This window comes from Phasianus colchicus, chromosome 2 (genome assembly GCF_987193195.1).
Source record: "Phasianus colchicus chromosome 2, bPhaCol1.hap1.1, whole genome shotgun sequence".
Lineage (NCBI taxonomy): Eukaryota > Metazoa > Chordata > Aves > Galliformes > Phasianidae > Phasianus > Phasianus colchicus.
The window spans coordinates 37,106,107-37,123,267 of record NC_143437.1 but is presented as its reverse complement, the minus strand read 5'-3'; the positions used below and the strand labels follow the sequence as shown (position 1 = coordinate 37,123,267).

Here is a 17,161-nt window from a genome sequence, read left to right as displayed (position 1 = left end):
GAAAATTTTAGTGGGATTATAATAGTTGTATTGAAATCTTGCATCTTCTTACAGTGTATTTACTTTTTCCTGTACATAATGTTAGCAAAGAATGACTTTATGCATATAATAATACCTTTCCGGGAAGATTTGTAGTCTATTATTCAGAAATTCACCGTCTATAGTGTTTAGAATCATAGTTCTTACATTAGGACTATGCATCTTCATAGTAGAAAACTAAGTAAAAGACTGTTCCTACAATTTTTTTTAATGGATTCCTTTCCTGGTGAGCTTCTCTGTGCTATTTACTGATCCACCATTCTCACCATTCCCCATAGTAAGTTATTCCGCCTACTTCCCCAAAAATATGTCTATGAGCCTGAGTGTTAAATAGTTTCTGAAAGAATAGTTTTGCATTATTTAGAGATAAAGCATTCAGAGACAAATTGAACTCCACTGAAGGCAAGGAGGAGCAGGCGGACTTCAAATTTGTCTTCAGCTAGGTACTAGAATTTCCAGAAAAGCTTTTGAGTCCTTTGTGAACACAACATTCTGCTAGGAATGCAGAGTATTTTCTTTTCCTATTCTGAACTTACAAAATGTAACAATCTTTATTTACAGATTGATCTGTTGCTGTATTAATCCATATAATATGATTCAGGCATCACTAAAGTCATTCTGAGTATTAAATATACACTCATAATGTTTATCTAAATATTAAACAAATTTTAATGTTCTTTAAATGATTACTGGTTCAGGATTAATATTATTCTAATCTAACCCTGACAAAACTAAAAATCCACTTTGCTGCATAAGCGTACGAATTATGAACACTTTCTATTTTATTAATTCTATTACTTAACATAGAGCCTGTTCATTAAATGAACAGTATCCAAAAGATGAAGCATTCTGTCTTTCTGTGGATCTCAAAATTCATATGCTTACTGATCTTAATCTTCATTTTGTTCTTGTATTGCTCTTTGCTTTTTTTCTGAAGTTTACAGTTTTAATTTTGCAATATCATATTGTATTCATTATGTATATATTTGCTGCTTAGGGACTTGAAAATGAACATCATACTTATTTCATTTCTCCAAGCTTGCAAAGGTGAAAAAATAGTGCACTAATTCATTCAAGATATTACTTAGTATGATAACGAATTGCAAGCATTGCATTCAGGCACTTTTCAGTTTTCTTGTTTAGCTCTGGAGTGCTTCAGGTGTCTGTTGGATTCCACTTGTATAATGAGTCTGTTTGAAATCTCAATTGAAGTGTAATTAAGAATCTGACTCAGCCCACAACTGTCTTTTAATCCTGCTGAGCTTTCTGATTTGAATTTGCAGTGTTCAACTGGATATAGGGTTCAACTTCCTATCTTATGCTACAAATAGGTGATGGTTGGTGAGGCTTAACTCCTCTGCATTGCTTTCTGTTGTTAAATATGTTCTATTGCTTATGCTAGTGATAGCTGCATCAGAATCAGATATGGTTTATGTTAAATGAAGTTTATCTTTGTTGTATTTTCTCAGATTGTGTTTTGCAAGAGTTGTTCTCTGCATGTTGACTTCCTGGTATCTAACTACCCGAGTTTAAATAGGGTTTCACATAACAGTAGCATTTAGTCCATGTAGCTAGCGCTAAGAATGCACTTTATGACTCTCCTTGAAACATTTAATTTGCCTGTAAAGAGATATATTGCTAGAGCAGTATTTATGTCTATTTTTCCTTCACAGTCATGTGTAAAGAGCAATAAATATAGTTAGGACAAGTCCAGAATATATTATTTTAAATGGGGACAAGAACAAATGTATTCTTTCTTCCTTACATGTTGGAAGGAATTGGAATTGGAGCCAGGCTTTACAATTGTGATTTGTCTTTCAGTCTAATATATGGGTATAGCCCTCAGATTTTGGGAAACTTCTGAACTTACTCCAAAGTTCTTTCTTGAATTTTGTCATTTCACTCTCAGTATTTCAGTAGTTCATGTAGGTTAAAGATTCAAAATCCAGTTAAAGGTTCAATAATCCAGTATTGAAAGTATGTGCAAGAACAAATGGTTGATGATTTACAGATCAAGATGTATGTTAATATGAATATAAATAAATATAAATATATTATAAATTAATTATAAACTAATTATAAATAATTATATTTATTATAAATAAAAATTAAAATATAAGTTTACACTACTGGATAATGTGACTGTATAGAAAGGAGGAGTTTTGAACTTATCCAAAGTCGCTGTCAACCCTGTTATGAGGCATGCAGGGACCATTTTTCTGAAATTAGTTGCATTTTACAGGGTTGGGTCAGAATGTCTTTCTGGTGGAAGCCCTGTACTACATAGCACACTGAATCTATCTTAAACACTTTACTTTGAAGTGGGTCAATATCAAATGTCCATGCTAAGTATTATGATGGCCATTTTGGTATAATGCTTGGAGTCTATTCTGCTGTCAGATCTTTTTTTAGTAGTGTGACCTAACGAAAACCAGATCCAATTAAAATCCTAGAATAACATCATCTCTTTCTGAAGATAAATTCCAAGAATAACAAGTGACGTTTCCTGTATTTTCTCCTCACATCAGTTTAGGAGTAAATAACGTAACATAAAAAAAGTTTTGATTTACAACAATATGAATCGTATACAAAACATAGGAATAGGTATATAAAGCAGAAATATGTATTTCAAGGACAAGAAATCTTTTAGCTGAGGCCTTGTAAAGATGGCAGACTATATTTTTGTTACATTTTGAAATACTCTCATATTTTTACTAAAATGTTTGAGAACACCTTGTGGCATTTTCTTACCACCATAAAGCTTATTACTTATACAAAAGGGTAGTGTTGATTTTTCTGTGTTATTTTGTCATTCCTGTAGGTTTTGTTTATTTGTTGTAAGGTGTCATTTCTATAGCAGACAACTCTGGATATAGAAACATTGGCAGTAATTTGTCTGTGATTCCTGTGTTCTAGAACCCTGCTGGCATTAGGCTGCCATGTTGGAATTGCTGATGAATGTGCTGAAGAAAAAGTGAAAAAAATGAAACTTCCTAAGAAGTAAGCTGAAATTTAACTGCATTTTTTTTTTGTTAGACAGTATGACTATAGCAAACTGTGTTTGATTTTATGTAGCTACTTTTGTAGATAATTGGGTATATGTATATGCAAATACACTAGGTGATTAGAAATTTATATGTACCTACGCTTATACTTTTCCTTTTAGATATTTGCAATCTGATGTGTAGACAAAGTTGAGGTTTTCTGTAATTTTGTTGAGATGTCTGGCATTCTATTTATTATTACAAAGTTCTTTATTTTTAAAGTCTAGTGTGGCAACTTTTCATTTGATATTTACAGCAAAGTTGTCAATATATTTTGCCATGCTGTAATTTTTAAAGCAACCCTTTTGAAAGTCCTGGAATGACTATCCTGGGCCATCATAATAACTTGATTGCAAAGAATCAAAGACTTGCAACCAGATCCATATTCCTCTCTCTCTCTCTCTCTCTTTTTTTTTTTTTTTTTTTAAATTTGAACGAGGACAGAAATCAACTTCTGATCAGACTAAGAAATTTCTATTTTTGTTGCCAATATTATTATTACTGTCACTGTTATTTTAACATGTCTAAGCATACTTATTAAAAAGATTGAAAAAAACTTTTGAGTCCTGGGCAAGTCTCCCTCATTCAGAAAACTGTGCTTCAAAGGTTGTTGGGCTAGAGGTATTTCATAAATCCTGCAGCTGAAGTGTTCAGAGGTTTTGGCTTTAAATTTGGCAAGTCTTTATATGCTGCATGCATTAGTCTGTGCGTTGTGTTCTTTACTGAAGAAAACCTGGTCATAAGCAGAGTGGGAGATGACTAAGTCTGTGGGAACAACTTCATAAATGCAAACAACACTTCATTCTTAGTACTGCTAAATGTAGTGAGAAAACTCTTCAAGTCACGCTTCAGTTTTAAATATTTGCTTCTAAGGTTTAAAGGCTATCTAAGGATTGAGATATTAGAAAACTTACGATAAATAGGCTTCATGTAATCTTGAGTAATCTTGAGTAATCCATTTAACCTATTCTGTTTTAGGTCGTCTTATGTGAGAATATTTTCTTTCATCAGTAGGTTTTTAGACTGCAATAATTATTAACAAGAGTTCAGAGGAAATAAATAATGTTCGGATAGGTATATAGATATGTAACATCTGAATCCACTTATTTAATATGAGAAAGTACTAAAATACTTCAAAAACATTTTTAGTGCAAATCATTTTGTGTAGCTTTCATTGTTTTTGCATCTACTTCATCCCATCAAGATACAATTACCTTAAAGGCAAAATATATTGACAAGTTTGCTGTAAATATCAAACAAAAAGTTGCTGCACTAGGCTTTATAACAACAAATGTCAATACAGTATTATTATTCACACTAAAAGACAAATTATTTTTTATTGGTATATTGCACGCATATATAGCTTCTTTACTTTCTATTAACTTTTACTTACCGCAAAATAACTTCAAGTTCTCTGTTTCTTGACAGCTACCAGTTGTTGAGTGGATATAAGCCTGCGCCCATGGATCTGAGCTTCATCAAACTGACCCCTTCTCAAGAAGCTATGGTCGATAAACTAGCGGAGAATGCTCACAACGTGTGGGCAAGGGACCGAATCAGGCAAGGCTGGACCTATGGTATCCAGCAGGTCAGTGCCATTTTCAGTCACTTAAAAAAATATCACTTATCTATTGAGATATTTTACTGTTAAATGGGAGGAATGGGTACATAAAAGCAGGAAGAAACAGCTAATGTATGCTAGTCTGTCAGTCAAGATAGAAAATATATTTACTTAAACAATCCTGCTAAATCTTCTTGCAATATGAGAATTTTATTCGCAGAACTAAAAAAAAATTGGTCATGTATTCTTGTATTCTGTCTATACCTCATGGTGAAAAAATTGCATGCAGGAAGTTAGTATGCACTGTAATTTCTGAAAATGACAATATTGACTTTCAGTAGGGGGATCATTTAATTGTTAGCAATCCCGGAATTTGAATGTTTTTGCTTATCCAGCAAAAGCAGAATGTAAACTTCCGGTAATCACTTTGCTGACATATTTCTGGCAAAGGCTTCATTTAACTGAAAACAGATAAATCAGTCTCCAAGTCCCAGTCTTTACTTCTCTTGTTTCAGTGAGTAGGAGAGCTATATGGTAGATATTAGAATGTGTTATAAGGGGATGGAATAAAAATTTAGCATGATGGATTGTTAAAAACAAAACACACAATCTTTGTTTTCCTTTAAAAACCTTATTTTTACTGAGACTAATTTACTATTTTTTGAGACAGCTACTATATCAGTTTTCTCTTAGAAATCATATTTTATATTCTTATTGTGATTATTTTTGAGTTTTTGAGTATCATTGCTTCTAAGAATGTGGTAGCATATCACAGTGAAATACACCCTACTGGGGGGGGGGGAAGAGGTTTCCTGGATTTGACCAGCCATATTTTTGACAAAAATGAAAAACACTTTTTTATAAGTAAACTCTGTTTCCCACCCACATACGGTGTTTTATTTCTGTCAAAAATTCAATTTATAAATTTCGGTTCAGCACATTTGAGACTTTCTGAGACAGAAAACATTTTGACATTTTGAGAGATTCTGTTTGCAAAACTTCTGCATAAAAGAAATCTGATTTTATATATTTTAAGGTACTTGCTTCTGCTGATCACATACTGACAAAAGTACACTTATGTGACAAAATGTATGCCACAAAACATTTCAGCATTGTCCGTTGTATCTTTCTATGAAGTTATTATTTTGTTACTCTGTAAACTATTTAAGAAATCCATGTTCTGTATTTGTGTTTAGGCAGACAATGAGCCAACGTTTGTCTTTGCAGACTGGAATGTGCATAATACTCTCTACTATAGAGATATTGAAGAGTTTTTGTTGTGGTACAACTCTTCTGCTTAAAATAGGATTAAATTTATTCCTATTGCTGCATCTTTAAAAAAGGGAAGGTGGCCCTTTGAAGTGTTGTTAGCATTCCTGATAGAATATTAATCATGAGAACTGTTGAAAGTGACAATTTTCTCCTCTGTTGTCAGCTAGTCAGAGCAGATTAATTCATATTGATCCCACTGTGTTAATCCTGTGTTTATGGAGGCATTGCACAATTGCTTCTAGAAAGAGAATCTGTCTTTTTCCAAATGCTCAAAATAAGTATGTTTGATACATTAGAAATACACTTAATAATTTACACCATGCCTCCTGCAAATTTTTTAACAACCAGGTCATGCTCTAAAAGAAACTAAAAGAAATTCTTTTGCTCTAATTCTTTACTGGGCGTAGCTATATGTGATCAATATTGAACAGTTCTACCCTACAAAGACAGTTACAGGCATTCAGAGAAGAACCAAGATAATTTTAAAAATTAAAAGGTTAACAGCCTGTGAAGATGATCTCATTTAGGGTTGGAAAGATGATTAATTGGGACTACAGTTTTACAATCTTGCATACTTCTGTTTTAAATAACCTAATTTTTTGTTGGATCTGACACATTCAAACTAAAGACTTTTGTGTGTTGAGTGGGGCACTGTTGATGAGCATTTACTGCAGGCAGTGTCACAGTTACAGTTACATAGTTACAGTTTCAACATTCAGGTTGTTAAAAGCAAAAGGATCTTAGGAATATTTGTGAACTTTAGCAAGCAGATCAGCAAGATTAGCAGTGTAGTTCACTCCCCTATGCTTGGAAGATAAATTACAGTAGTCTTATGTATGGGTAAGCAAATAGATGATGTCCTTGAAAACTACTGATAATCTTAGGAGAAAATGCCTTCCAAGTTCCACACATTTTCTTCCTCTAAATCCACCACTGCTTGTCAGGAATTTTTTATTTGCAAGTGATAGCTGCCATTTTTGCTACACTGTGCAGTGTTTTTGTTCTGCTGCTGCAGAGCCAGCCAGCAGAGGCAGTGCAAGTTAACTAATAAATCCTCTTCCAAGCACTGTACTGACAACTATGGTGACACTGATCACAAAGTATTTTTCAGTAGAACAGAGTAGCTGTATGGATTTTGACATTGCATCTTATTCTAATTCTCTGACTGCCTAATTTATTTCATTGATAAGACATTTTCCGTAACATGCTGATTGAAAAATAGCATTGAAGAATAAAGTGATGTGCTTGTGACTTCTCATAGTCATAAATATGAAGATATAAATCTTCATAGTTGTATTGAAAACATTCAGAACTCATGTGGATTTATGCATGAGCTTACAATATGGGTTGGCTTTTATAAAACTGCTATTGCGTATACATGAGCCGCTCAACATTTTATAAAAGTAAAGCAGAAAGGGAAAGAAAAGCTCAGAGATCAGAAAACAAATAAAAACAGATTTAAAGCTGTCCTTTCCCACTTCGTGAATATATTATTTTTAAGTCCCCACAGTGATTTTGGGGGTCACATCCAAAAATTCTGACTTTAACAATTGGTTGTAAAAATCAGCAACCTAGAAAATTCTTCCCACTAAGATGCACTGAAGAGCATCTTAAAAAAGGTTATTCTTGTCCTGGGGCAATTAATCAGGATGATGTTGTCAACTCAGTTTCCTCTTTGGTGCAAATTGCGATGTAAAAGATCAATCTTTTTAAGTCAGGATATTACTTTCTTTAGATTTCTCTAGAAGATGCGTGAATTCACTGTTTGATTTGGAGTTGGTCTTCCCAGGATGTCTTGTGCTGCAACAAAGAGAAGTGCTTTGTTGCTACAAGAAATAGATATATGAGGAAAAATTGCTAGTTCAAAGCATGTCTCTTGTTTTGTCAATAAAGGTATCTGAAGAGGCATCTTGTGTTTTCAAAAACTATTTGTGTTACATCATTTTCAAATTTTACATTATTTATAATGAAGCATTAGTTCTTTCCATTTATAATAAGGGCACATTCTCCCAGGCATTCTGTATGGGTACAGTCCTCAGTGAAGGTGATAGAAGCTGTTCACGTACTTGCAGGGGTACACATACTTCTAAGAATAGAGCTGAGCTTCTAGAATGACAGCTTAGTAACACAATTTCTTCTTTGGGTAGATAGATTTAGGATTTTTTTTAGCATTGGCATGAATATGGTTTTGTGAGGACTTTATGATGAGTATAACTATAACAGTTCTTAGTTGAGTGCTAAATATAACATTCAACACATAGATGTACAAAATTTAAATAGAAAATAAAGAGAAAAATTAGTAAAAGAATAATCCCTACTAATTTTCATACTTCAAGAAGCTGCCACAGTTGTGAATTGTTGAAAAAGATCACAATGTTAAATAAGCTTAGAAGTAAAGAAAAGATTCTATAAAATTGAGCGTGTTTAATATTTGCGATTTCTTTCTGCTTTCTTTTTGCTTACTGTAACTTTGTGCTTAGGCATTTTGAAGGAGCTGGTGCTATGTTTTGTCGTCATACATTGTTATCTGCTGATTGCCCATATGTTAATGTGAATTAATGATGGTTATGGTAATTACCAGGTCATTATTCTAATTGCACTCTATATCATAGATAAGAAGTGTTATAAATGTTTTTCTAGTTATTTCTCGTTCATATTTTTAAAGAAAGTATTTCATAATGCCTTTTTGAGCAGAGTGCTTCAGAGGAAACTTATTTTTTCTTTTATGACCTTTCTGAGACCAATAATTAAAACCACGGCGCTTCACCTCCAATGTTCATGTGAATATTGTTTTATCAGGGAAGTAATAATTGCTTATAACATTTACCTAAATGCTTTTTGGTCCTTTCTGATTTGGAAGCATCCATTTTCCAGATCTACCAAATGAAATATTGGAAAAAGGGGAATGTCAACTTAAAACCGTTTTGAATAAGCATGGGAAGAAGTCCCCTCAAATTATTTATCTGTTCACCCTGACGTTTTTGATCCTATTAAATATAACTAGAGCTGGTATGGTATAGTGCTTAGAAATAACACATTGCTAAAGACACAATCTTCTGGTTGGTTTTCAGCACACAAGTAGTGTCTATCCTGTGATGTTTCTTTACCAAGAATGAAATTCACTGTTAGAAGATTACATCAAGCATTCTATGATAACTTCAGTATTTACTCACCATAATGAACCCAAACGCAGATAGCCTTGTATCTAAGCATTACATAAAGTATTAAAGCATTACATAAGCATAAAAAGACAACAGAAGATGTCTGAAAGTATTTTTCAAAATGGATAAATCATTATCTGCCTACAAATACATGTGGAATGAAGACCACATTCTTAACAATAAGAACTGTAATGATATAAAAGATGGAAGGTATTACAAGCACTGTTTCCTGAAAGAAATAGACAATATTTTTACAGTTCTCAATAAGTCCAACCAAGTGTAGATTTCTCCATATATCTTTGGTCTTTGTATCCAAGTAAACAATTATTTTTGATATATCTTAAATTAAAAAAAAAAAAAAAAAGACATTATGAATAACTTAGCTATTTGTATGGTTTCTGTCAGGACATGAGAATAAATTATAGACAAGTGAACAATTGTATTAGTCACTAAAAATTTTTGTAAGTCATGCATGTAATCCAGTAGAACAATGTTTTCAAATAGAATAATTTCGAACGGAGGAAAGCCTAATCCCTGTTAGTTTATAAATCTAAAATGCAAATTTTAAATTTTACTAGTATTGTAATTTCAGTTGGAGGTGAGTTTGTTAATTACCTATTATAAAAGTTCTGCAGAACATAAAAATATTAATCATATCCTTACAAGAACCTTTATTTTGGAAAAGTAAATATTTAACATACGAAGGCATGAGTGGGTTTTTTTGTTTTATTGTTTATGAAATAGTATTGTGTATGTTTATATTTTAAAAGTTTAGATTTTATTTTGTTTATATCTTGTTTATCTTTTTTGATTTATTTTTTGATATATTTTTTGTTTATCTTTTTTGTTTTATCTTGTTTTGTTCTATAATCAAAACCAAACCCTATTTATTTTTGCTAATATTTTCTCTCTGAGCTTTAATTAGGTACTGGCTTCTTGTGGTAGCTGCTTCTTAAATAGTGAATAAAAGATAATCTGTTCAGTTTTTCACTCACTGCACTCTTTGCATTTTTCCATATTCTTGTTTTCGTTTGTTTCCCTCTAAGCAATTTCTTTGATGGAAAAGCAGCATAAGCCATTTCCTTCATATCTGTATTATTTGGCTTTTGAGTAAATTCACAGTTGTTACTAGTTTCTAGGCCATTGCAATTTCTTAATGTTCTTACTGTATATACAATTATTTCAGTTGGTATAAATAGTGATTTTCATACTACTGCTGTAGCACAATTTTGTTCATATGAGAAGGTACAGTTGCTGGAATTGAATTGATTTTTCATACTTGTGCAGGATGTGAAAAATCGACGAAATCCTCGCCTTGTACCTTATGCCCTTTTGGATGATCGAACAAAGAAGTCAAACAAAGACAGTCTTCGGGAAGCAGTCCGCACCCTTCTAGGCTATGGATACAACCTGGAAGCTCCTGATCAAGATCATGGTGAGTAATTTTGTTGTTCTGCTCGTTCTCTTTCAAAAACAGCGAATATTCTACTTTGCTACTTGATTTCTTGGTCCAGTGGAACAATCTAAACATTTTCAGTGCCTCCAAAGCTTATAAACCCTTTTCTCTGTCTTATGTTGTCTATATTACCCTTTGGATTTACATTCTTTGTTTCCTTTTCTGTAGCATCAGATGCAGTTTTAAAATTTGAAAATATTTGGTGCCTGTGGTACGATTTCTTTGTAATTCATACACTTTTATTCATCGGTGTTTTTTTGTGTTTTTGACTTCTAAGAGGAATCAATTAAAAGCTTAAGTAAATAAAATTAGAATTCTGGATGCCATAGAATACTGAAAATCAAGGAAGCATGTATGCCATCTCAATATATGATCTTATGCCAGGAAAACAATGTCTTAAATATGTGCATAAATACTTGAAGTGTCCAGTCCAAAATCAGGTTTTTAACGAAAACCTTTTTTGTTAGTACTAGCTTTTTTCTTTCAAGGCAGAATAAGAAGATCATACATAAGGTCAGTGGATGTTAATTTTTTGTTTCTGCGGTTCAAGTAGTAAAGAATTCTGCAGTTAGCATACAATCCTCTATATAAACACTTAAATCTAAAATATGAAAATTTCCAAGATATCTGTATAAGCCAAATTTTTATTTCAAACTGAAAGTCTATAGAATTGGACAGTCTACTACAACATGTAAGCTCTCATGATTTTCTTAAGTCTTCAAAATTGGATAGACTCTAAATAAACTTTAAATCACTTACTGATATTTTGTTTGAATTTGCACCAATGATAGTTTAAAAATACTATTGATAACCAGGTCAGTATTTTCAGCAGATATAGTCTGAGATAGAGATGTCCTGGTAAGAAAAATAAATGCAAACTTAATAATAATTTAAGAAACAAATGCACAATATTCACTTGCATTACTGCAGAATATTAAACCTTTCGTAAAATAGTTGTACAATTCAACAATAAAGTGCAAGTAGGACAGACAATCTACAGTTTTTGCCTTTAAAAAACTTTTCTATCTTGCTGAGATCGAGTCACAGGAAGGATTATGTCAGAAGGATATTCTTGATACTCTGTAGTCATTCTGGAATGCTATACACACAGAAAGGAAATGGTAGCATTTGTATATTAGGTATTATCCCTCAGAAACTATATTCTAAAATTGCCTTGGAGATGTGAAAGTACAGATTAATAAAATTAAAACTGAAATTTACGTCTTTGTAATCTCAGCAGTGTGGAAAATTTGAGAAATAGTCAAAACATTATCTGGTCAATATGTTGCTGAATCAATGATTCTTTTTTTTTCATGCTTTTTATAATAACACTGTTAAATTTGGACCTGTTTGGACCATAGATCTTCAGTAAATACTTTCTGCAGAAGGTCTAAGTCATCAAAAATGCTTTTTGGGAACCTGCCATTTTCTTTTTTTTTCCTTCCAAAATGCATATATTATCTAATCCTCTGCTATTAAATTACATTCTTAAGTACGAGCTTTTGCTAGTACTGTGAATGTGTAACAGGGTGCGATTGCTGAACATAACCTGTTGCCTTGCAGAGTGTATTGCCTTGGTGACAAAATGCTGGGTCCATTAAATCTGCTTGTGTTTAGTCTGGAGAGTTTAAGGTTGCAACATATTCTTAATTTTTCCCACTCCTCTTTTGTTGAGAGAAGGAGATATTTCAGGAGGGAGAGTGCAGCTTCTGCGTTGCTCTGAGAAGGTGAGCTGGCTGGTGCAGGAGGTGGTTGACTCTTACAAAGCTTGATAGAGGGTGACAAAGCATACGCTTTTCCCACAGTTTTCTCCACATTCCACTGAGAAATATCGATCTCCTTAACTTATTTGCAGCTATGTGAACCAAATGTTCCTGTCTTTCCACAGGAATGATTGGGCTAGAAAATCTTTTCTATTTTTATTTTTTTTGAAACCATGAAGAGGATCCTTGAGTTACCTCAGTACATACGGTTACTAATAGAATGAAAAGAACAAATTTGCAGTCCTTGCATCTGAAAGGTGTCATCAATCCTGTAGCAATATTCCAGGAGGAAAGGACCTACAAAACAGCGTACTCAAGCAAAGTCTGGAATTGCATTCAGTGATAGGTTTTATTCTTATCTGGGAGGTTTATATGTTTTACAGATTATGAGCATCTGTAGTACATCATGTCAAGAGAATCCCCTTTTGTTAGCCAAAATCCATACTGTAATTAAATGATATGTAGAGCCATCTAGTGGTGTTCTGTATCTCCATTAATGAATTTTATTTTTAGCATTGATTTACAGTGCTAAGTGGCATAATTTTTATGCTTTATTGTAAATATTACTCACTGGCTACACACAGCAACAGTGTGTTAGTGATTGTTTAGAGTACAGCAAGCCTTAGGTTACTTAGAATCTGAACAGACAATGAATTTTCACTTGCCATGTTTTATGGTGGTTAATCTGTATAGGGGAAATTCTGAGGGTCTCCAAAATTGTTTTAAAACTTTCAGTTTGCATAGACCATTGAAGATAAAATTTTACTGTAAAGGGATAATGTGTCAGAGAGTTCAGAGTTGCTTATAGGAAGTACACTGAGCCTGGGACCATGGAGGTCAAGAATTTGAGTAAGATCTGGGAGATATGATTTTATAGGTTATTGAAGAAAAGATTGGACCTTGTTGTGGCTGGAAAAAAAAATAAGAGCGAGGTTCTTAACATTTTTTGGATGTCATCCAGGGGGATCTGACAGATTTGAAAGGTGGGCCCATGTGAACATAATGAGGTTCAACATAGCAAAGTGCAAGGTTTTGCATTGGGGTCAGAGTAATCCTAGGTACATGTACAGAATGAGAGAAATCCTTGAGAGTAGGCCTGTGGAGAAGGATCTGGGGGTCCTGGCTGATGAAAAATTGAACATGAGCCAGCAGTGTGCTGTTGCAGCTCGGATGGCCAGCAGTATCCCAGGCTCCTTCAGAAGAGCAGAGAGTTTATTGTCTCTCTCTACTTTGCCCTTCTGAGGCCCCATCTAGAGTACTGTGTCCAAGTCTGGAGCCCCAATATGCAAAAAATGTGGGGTTTTTGGAGAGGGTCCAGAGAAGGGCCAAAAAGATGATCAGAGAACTGGAGCACCTCCCCTATGAAGACAGGCTTAGGGAGCTGGGCTTGTTCAGCCTGGAGAAGAGAACGCTATGAGGAGACCTCATTGAGGCCTTCCATTATTTAAAGGAGATTATAAACAGGAAAGGAATCAACTTTTTACAAGGGTAGACAGTAATAAGATGGGGTAATGGTATTAAGCTCAAGGAGGAAAAGCTTAGATTGGATGTCAGGAGGAAGTTCTTCACTGAGAGAGAGTGGAGAGGTGCAGGAACAGGCTGCCTGGAGAGGTTGTGGATGCCCCGTCCCTGGAGGTGTTCAGGGCCAGGCTGGATGGAGCCCTGGGCAACCTGGTCTTGTACCAGATCTGGAGGTTGGTGGCCCTGCCTGTAGCAGGGAGGTTGGAGCTTGATGATCCTTGCGTTCCCTTCCAGTACAAGCCATTCTATGATTGTATGAACAGGCAGATAGGTGTAGACAAGTTGGATGAGAGTCTCCACACAAGGAAGAATGACAGTAAAAACACTAGAATAATAAATTTTTAAAGGCTGAGCAGGCTTTGAAACCTTGCAATTTTGTGGGAGATGGTCCAGAATGCCTTAGGCATTCTTTTTTCTAATCTGAGAAAATCAGAGATATTCCTGGGCTGTGTGACTTGACTAAAAGAAAGAAAACTTTATAAAATACCAGAGAATAGAGTAGCTGAGAGGACTTAGGGAAGAAAGATAAAACATTATTTCTTTGACTTTTTGAAAAAATTTTCATCTTTTTAAAATGTAATTTTTGTGATTCCAAGCTACGTTATGCCTTGAATTATTTGTGGAGTCTTGGAATCTTGGAAGGAAGGATCAGAAACTGGCTATAGGACTGCATAATTAGTAAAGAATAGGAAGGGAGGTTTGGGTGTACTCACTTTACAAAGTGTTAATTTTTAGCTATTTTAGCAGAAGATTTTACATAAAGAAAATATGTAAAGTAGGGGAAGGCAGAGTACTGAGGGAAAAATTCTGCTATTTCCAGTTTTCTATTTTCTGTGAAACTTGCTGAGAATGCATTCTGTTCCATTAAGGTCACTAATGTAGATGCAAAACAGCTTTGGCACCAGTACTGTTGTAGGCTACAGTAGCATTGGGGTACTCTACTAGTGATTTCCCTTGGAGGAGACTTTCGGGCTCCTGATTGCAATTGTCTGGGTCTGGCTGTTTTCACTAAGGCTTTAAATCTACTTAATCATGTGCTTATTTAACCCATCCTTCATGAGTTTTTCAAACAGTGCCTAAAGCCTTACTGAAGTCAATGCAAAAACATCCACTGCTCTGCCATTATCCACCAAGGTAGTCACCTCAATGTAAAAGATTTTCAGATAGGTTATGCACAATTTAATTTCTTACCAGGTGCCATGCCAGGTCAATATTGGCATTCCTAACTTAACCTGCAAGGCTAGACAGATACTCTGTAATCTTTCTGGATTCCCTGGCCCTGCTTTCCACCTCTTATTCACTTCCTTTTCATGTCTGAGTTCGTTTAGGAGCTCTTCATTCATGCAGGGCTCCTGTTGCCTTCTTGCTGAATGTATGGCATCTTCTAGTTTGAAGAAAACCTCATTTACTGCTTCTACTGTGACAACAGTACCCATGTTGGTCTGTCCATTTGTCTTTACCTATAAACTCTGAACTGGATCCTGAATCATCTCAAGGCAGCTCTCCATGCTATTCTCCATATAAAGGCTACCTCTTCATCAGCCTGTACATCCTGCCCTTCCTTAAAAGACACGTATCTGTCCATTGCATTGTCCCAGCCATGTGAGGTTTTCCTCCATATCTCTTTGATTCCAGTGAGCATCATAACCATGTAACTGCACTCTTTTTTAATTTGTCATGCTACATGCATTAGTACAGTTATTTGAGATATCCAAGTGTGCTGATTCTCCAGAAGGGGTCAAAAGAGCCCTGTAAGGCTGTTCCGCAGGCACTATCTTCTTTGCATGCTAATACTCAAAGAGTTTCCACTTCAGCTCTTTTTCTTGATTGCTGCATCCCATCTATTCTAATCTCTCTGGGCCCTTAGCTACCTCCCCACCCCTACTTAGTTATTTTCTAAAGAATCACATTCTCTCTTGTTCCTAGTCTAGAGCTTTTTCAGCCAGATTGGCCTTCTGTGGCAAAGATATTTTTGCCACATTTAGTCACATGGATCCTATCTCTTTTAATCAGATTTTATCCCTCAAAAAGGATCCCATGATCATAGAAACTGAAACCTGCTGTCAACAGCAACGAGTTGTTGACCCTCAGGATATGTTGAGTCTTCTTCAGGCCCTTCTTCCTCATTGCAAGGAGGACATCACCTGGGCCTTTTGCCACTCCCTCCAGAGAAAATTCTTGATGTATCCCAAATAATTCCTGGCAGTATCACTGTTTTCTGTATGGAAAAACAACAGAGATTAGTAGTTAGAAAGTCAGATGAGTATTGGCTACATATCCATAACATACAAATGTGAGCACCTGGCAAGGACCAAAGACCAAACAATGTTAATGTCTTTGTAACTCCTATCTTAACTTGCCTCAGGAATAATATGTGAAAATCTGTAGACTATATTTTGAAAAAGAGCAGGCAATCTTTTAAACCTCATGAATATATGTATTACATTCTCGCCCGAGAGATATTTGGATTACTGTTTCACTGCTTTGCTGATGTGATAATAGGTCATTTGTTCCTCAGGATTTTCTTCTGTTACTACTTAATATTTTTCAGCATGCTCTAAAGTCACAGCTGTATATTTATGTATTGTTTTAACTGCTTGCATTTTGTCAGTAGTTGGATACAGTAATTTCTGCTTTTATTGCTTTTTTTTTTTCCTTTAACTTTTTATTTTTTTAAACCTCACAGCAACAAGACTGGATGTGAGCAATGGGATAATGGAAAAATTCCGGATCTTCCGCACAGAGAAAACATATGCAGTGAAATCTGGAAAGTGGTACTTCGAGTTTGAGGCAGTTACAGCAGGAGACATGAGAGTTGGCTGGACAAGGCCTGGTTGTCTGCCGGATCAGGAACTTGGCTCAGATGAAGCAGCTTTTGTTTTTGATGGCTTTAAGGTTTGCTTATGTTTATCTATAATAATATGAGTAATTGCAAAAGTCAATTTTACATCTTATTCGATGTGCAATAGCCTCATTTTAATTGCTTTCTTTTCTTTAATCTATGGTCTATGGAATTTTTTATCTGTCTCTTTGAAGGTCTGAGTTGAATACGCAGAAAAACAGAAATGCCTAAACTATAAATTAATGTCATCTAAGGAATTATCAGAATTTATCGTTTCTAGAATTCTTTTCACAACTTGTGAGAAGAATTTCACTAGTAAAATGTATGTAAAGCACTGAAACAGCCTTAATCAAATTCAAAATACTGGCTGAGCTGTAATTAGCTATGAATTCTTTCTTTAAATTTCAACTCAACTCTTTCCTCTGTGAGAAATCCCTATTAGGGAATAACAATGATTAAGATTCTTAACAATAAGCGTCTGAGTTTTTGGTGCAAGTCTTTT

General features: G+C 34.5%; 1 protein-coding gene across 1 annotated transcript in view; it reads left to right on the top strand.

Moving 5' to 3' along the window:
- The window catches only part of RYR2 (ryanodine receptor 2), a 355,102-nt gene that overhangs the window by 201,360 nt on the left and 136,581 nt on the right, over nucleotides 1–17,161 (top strand). The window contains exons 25-28 of the mRNA XM_090135386.1: nucleotides 2,956–3,039; nucleotides 4,512–4,671; nucleotides 10,365–10,512; nucleotides 16,504–16,712. Coding sequence (XP_089991512.1) covers nucleotides 2,956–3,039; nucleotides 4,512–4,671; nucleotides 10,365–10,512; nucleotides 16,504–16,712 — 601 coding nt within the window. The remainder of the gene's footprint in view (nucleotides 1–2,955; nucleotides 3,040–4,511; nucleotides 4,672–10,364; nucleotides 10,513–16,503; nucleotides 16,713–17,161) is intronic.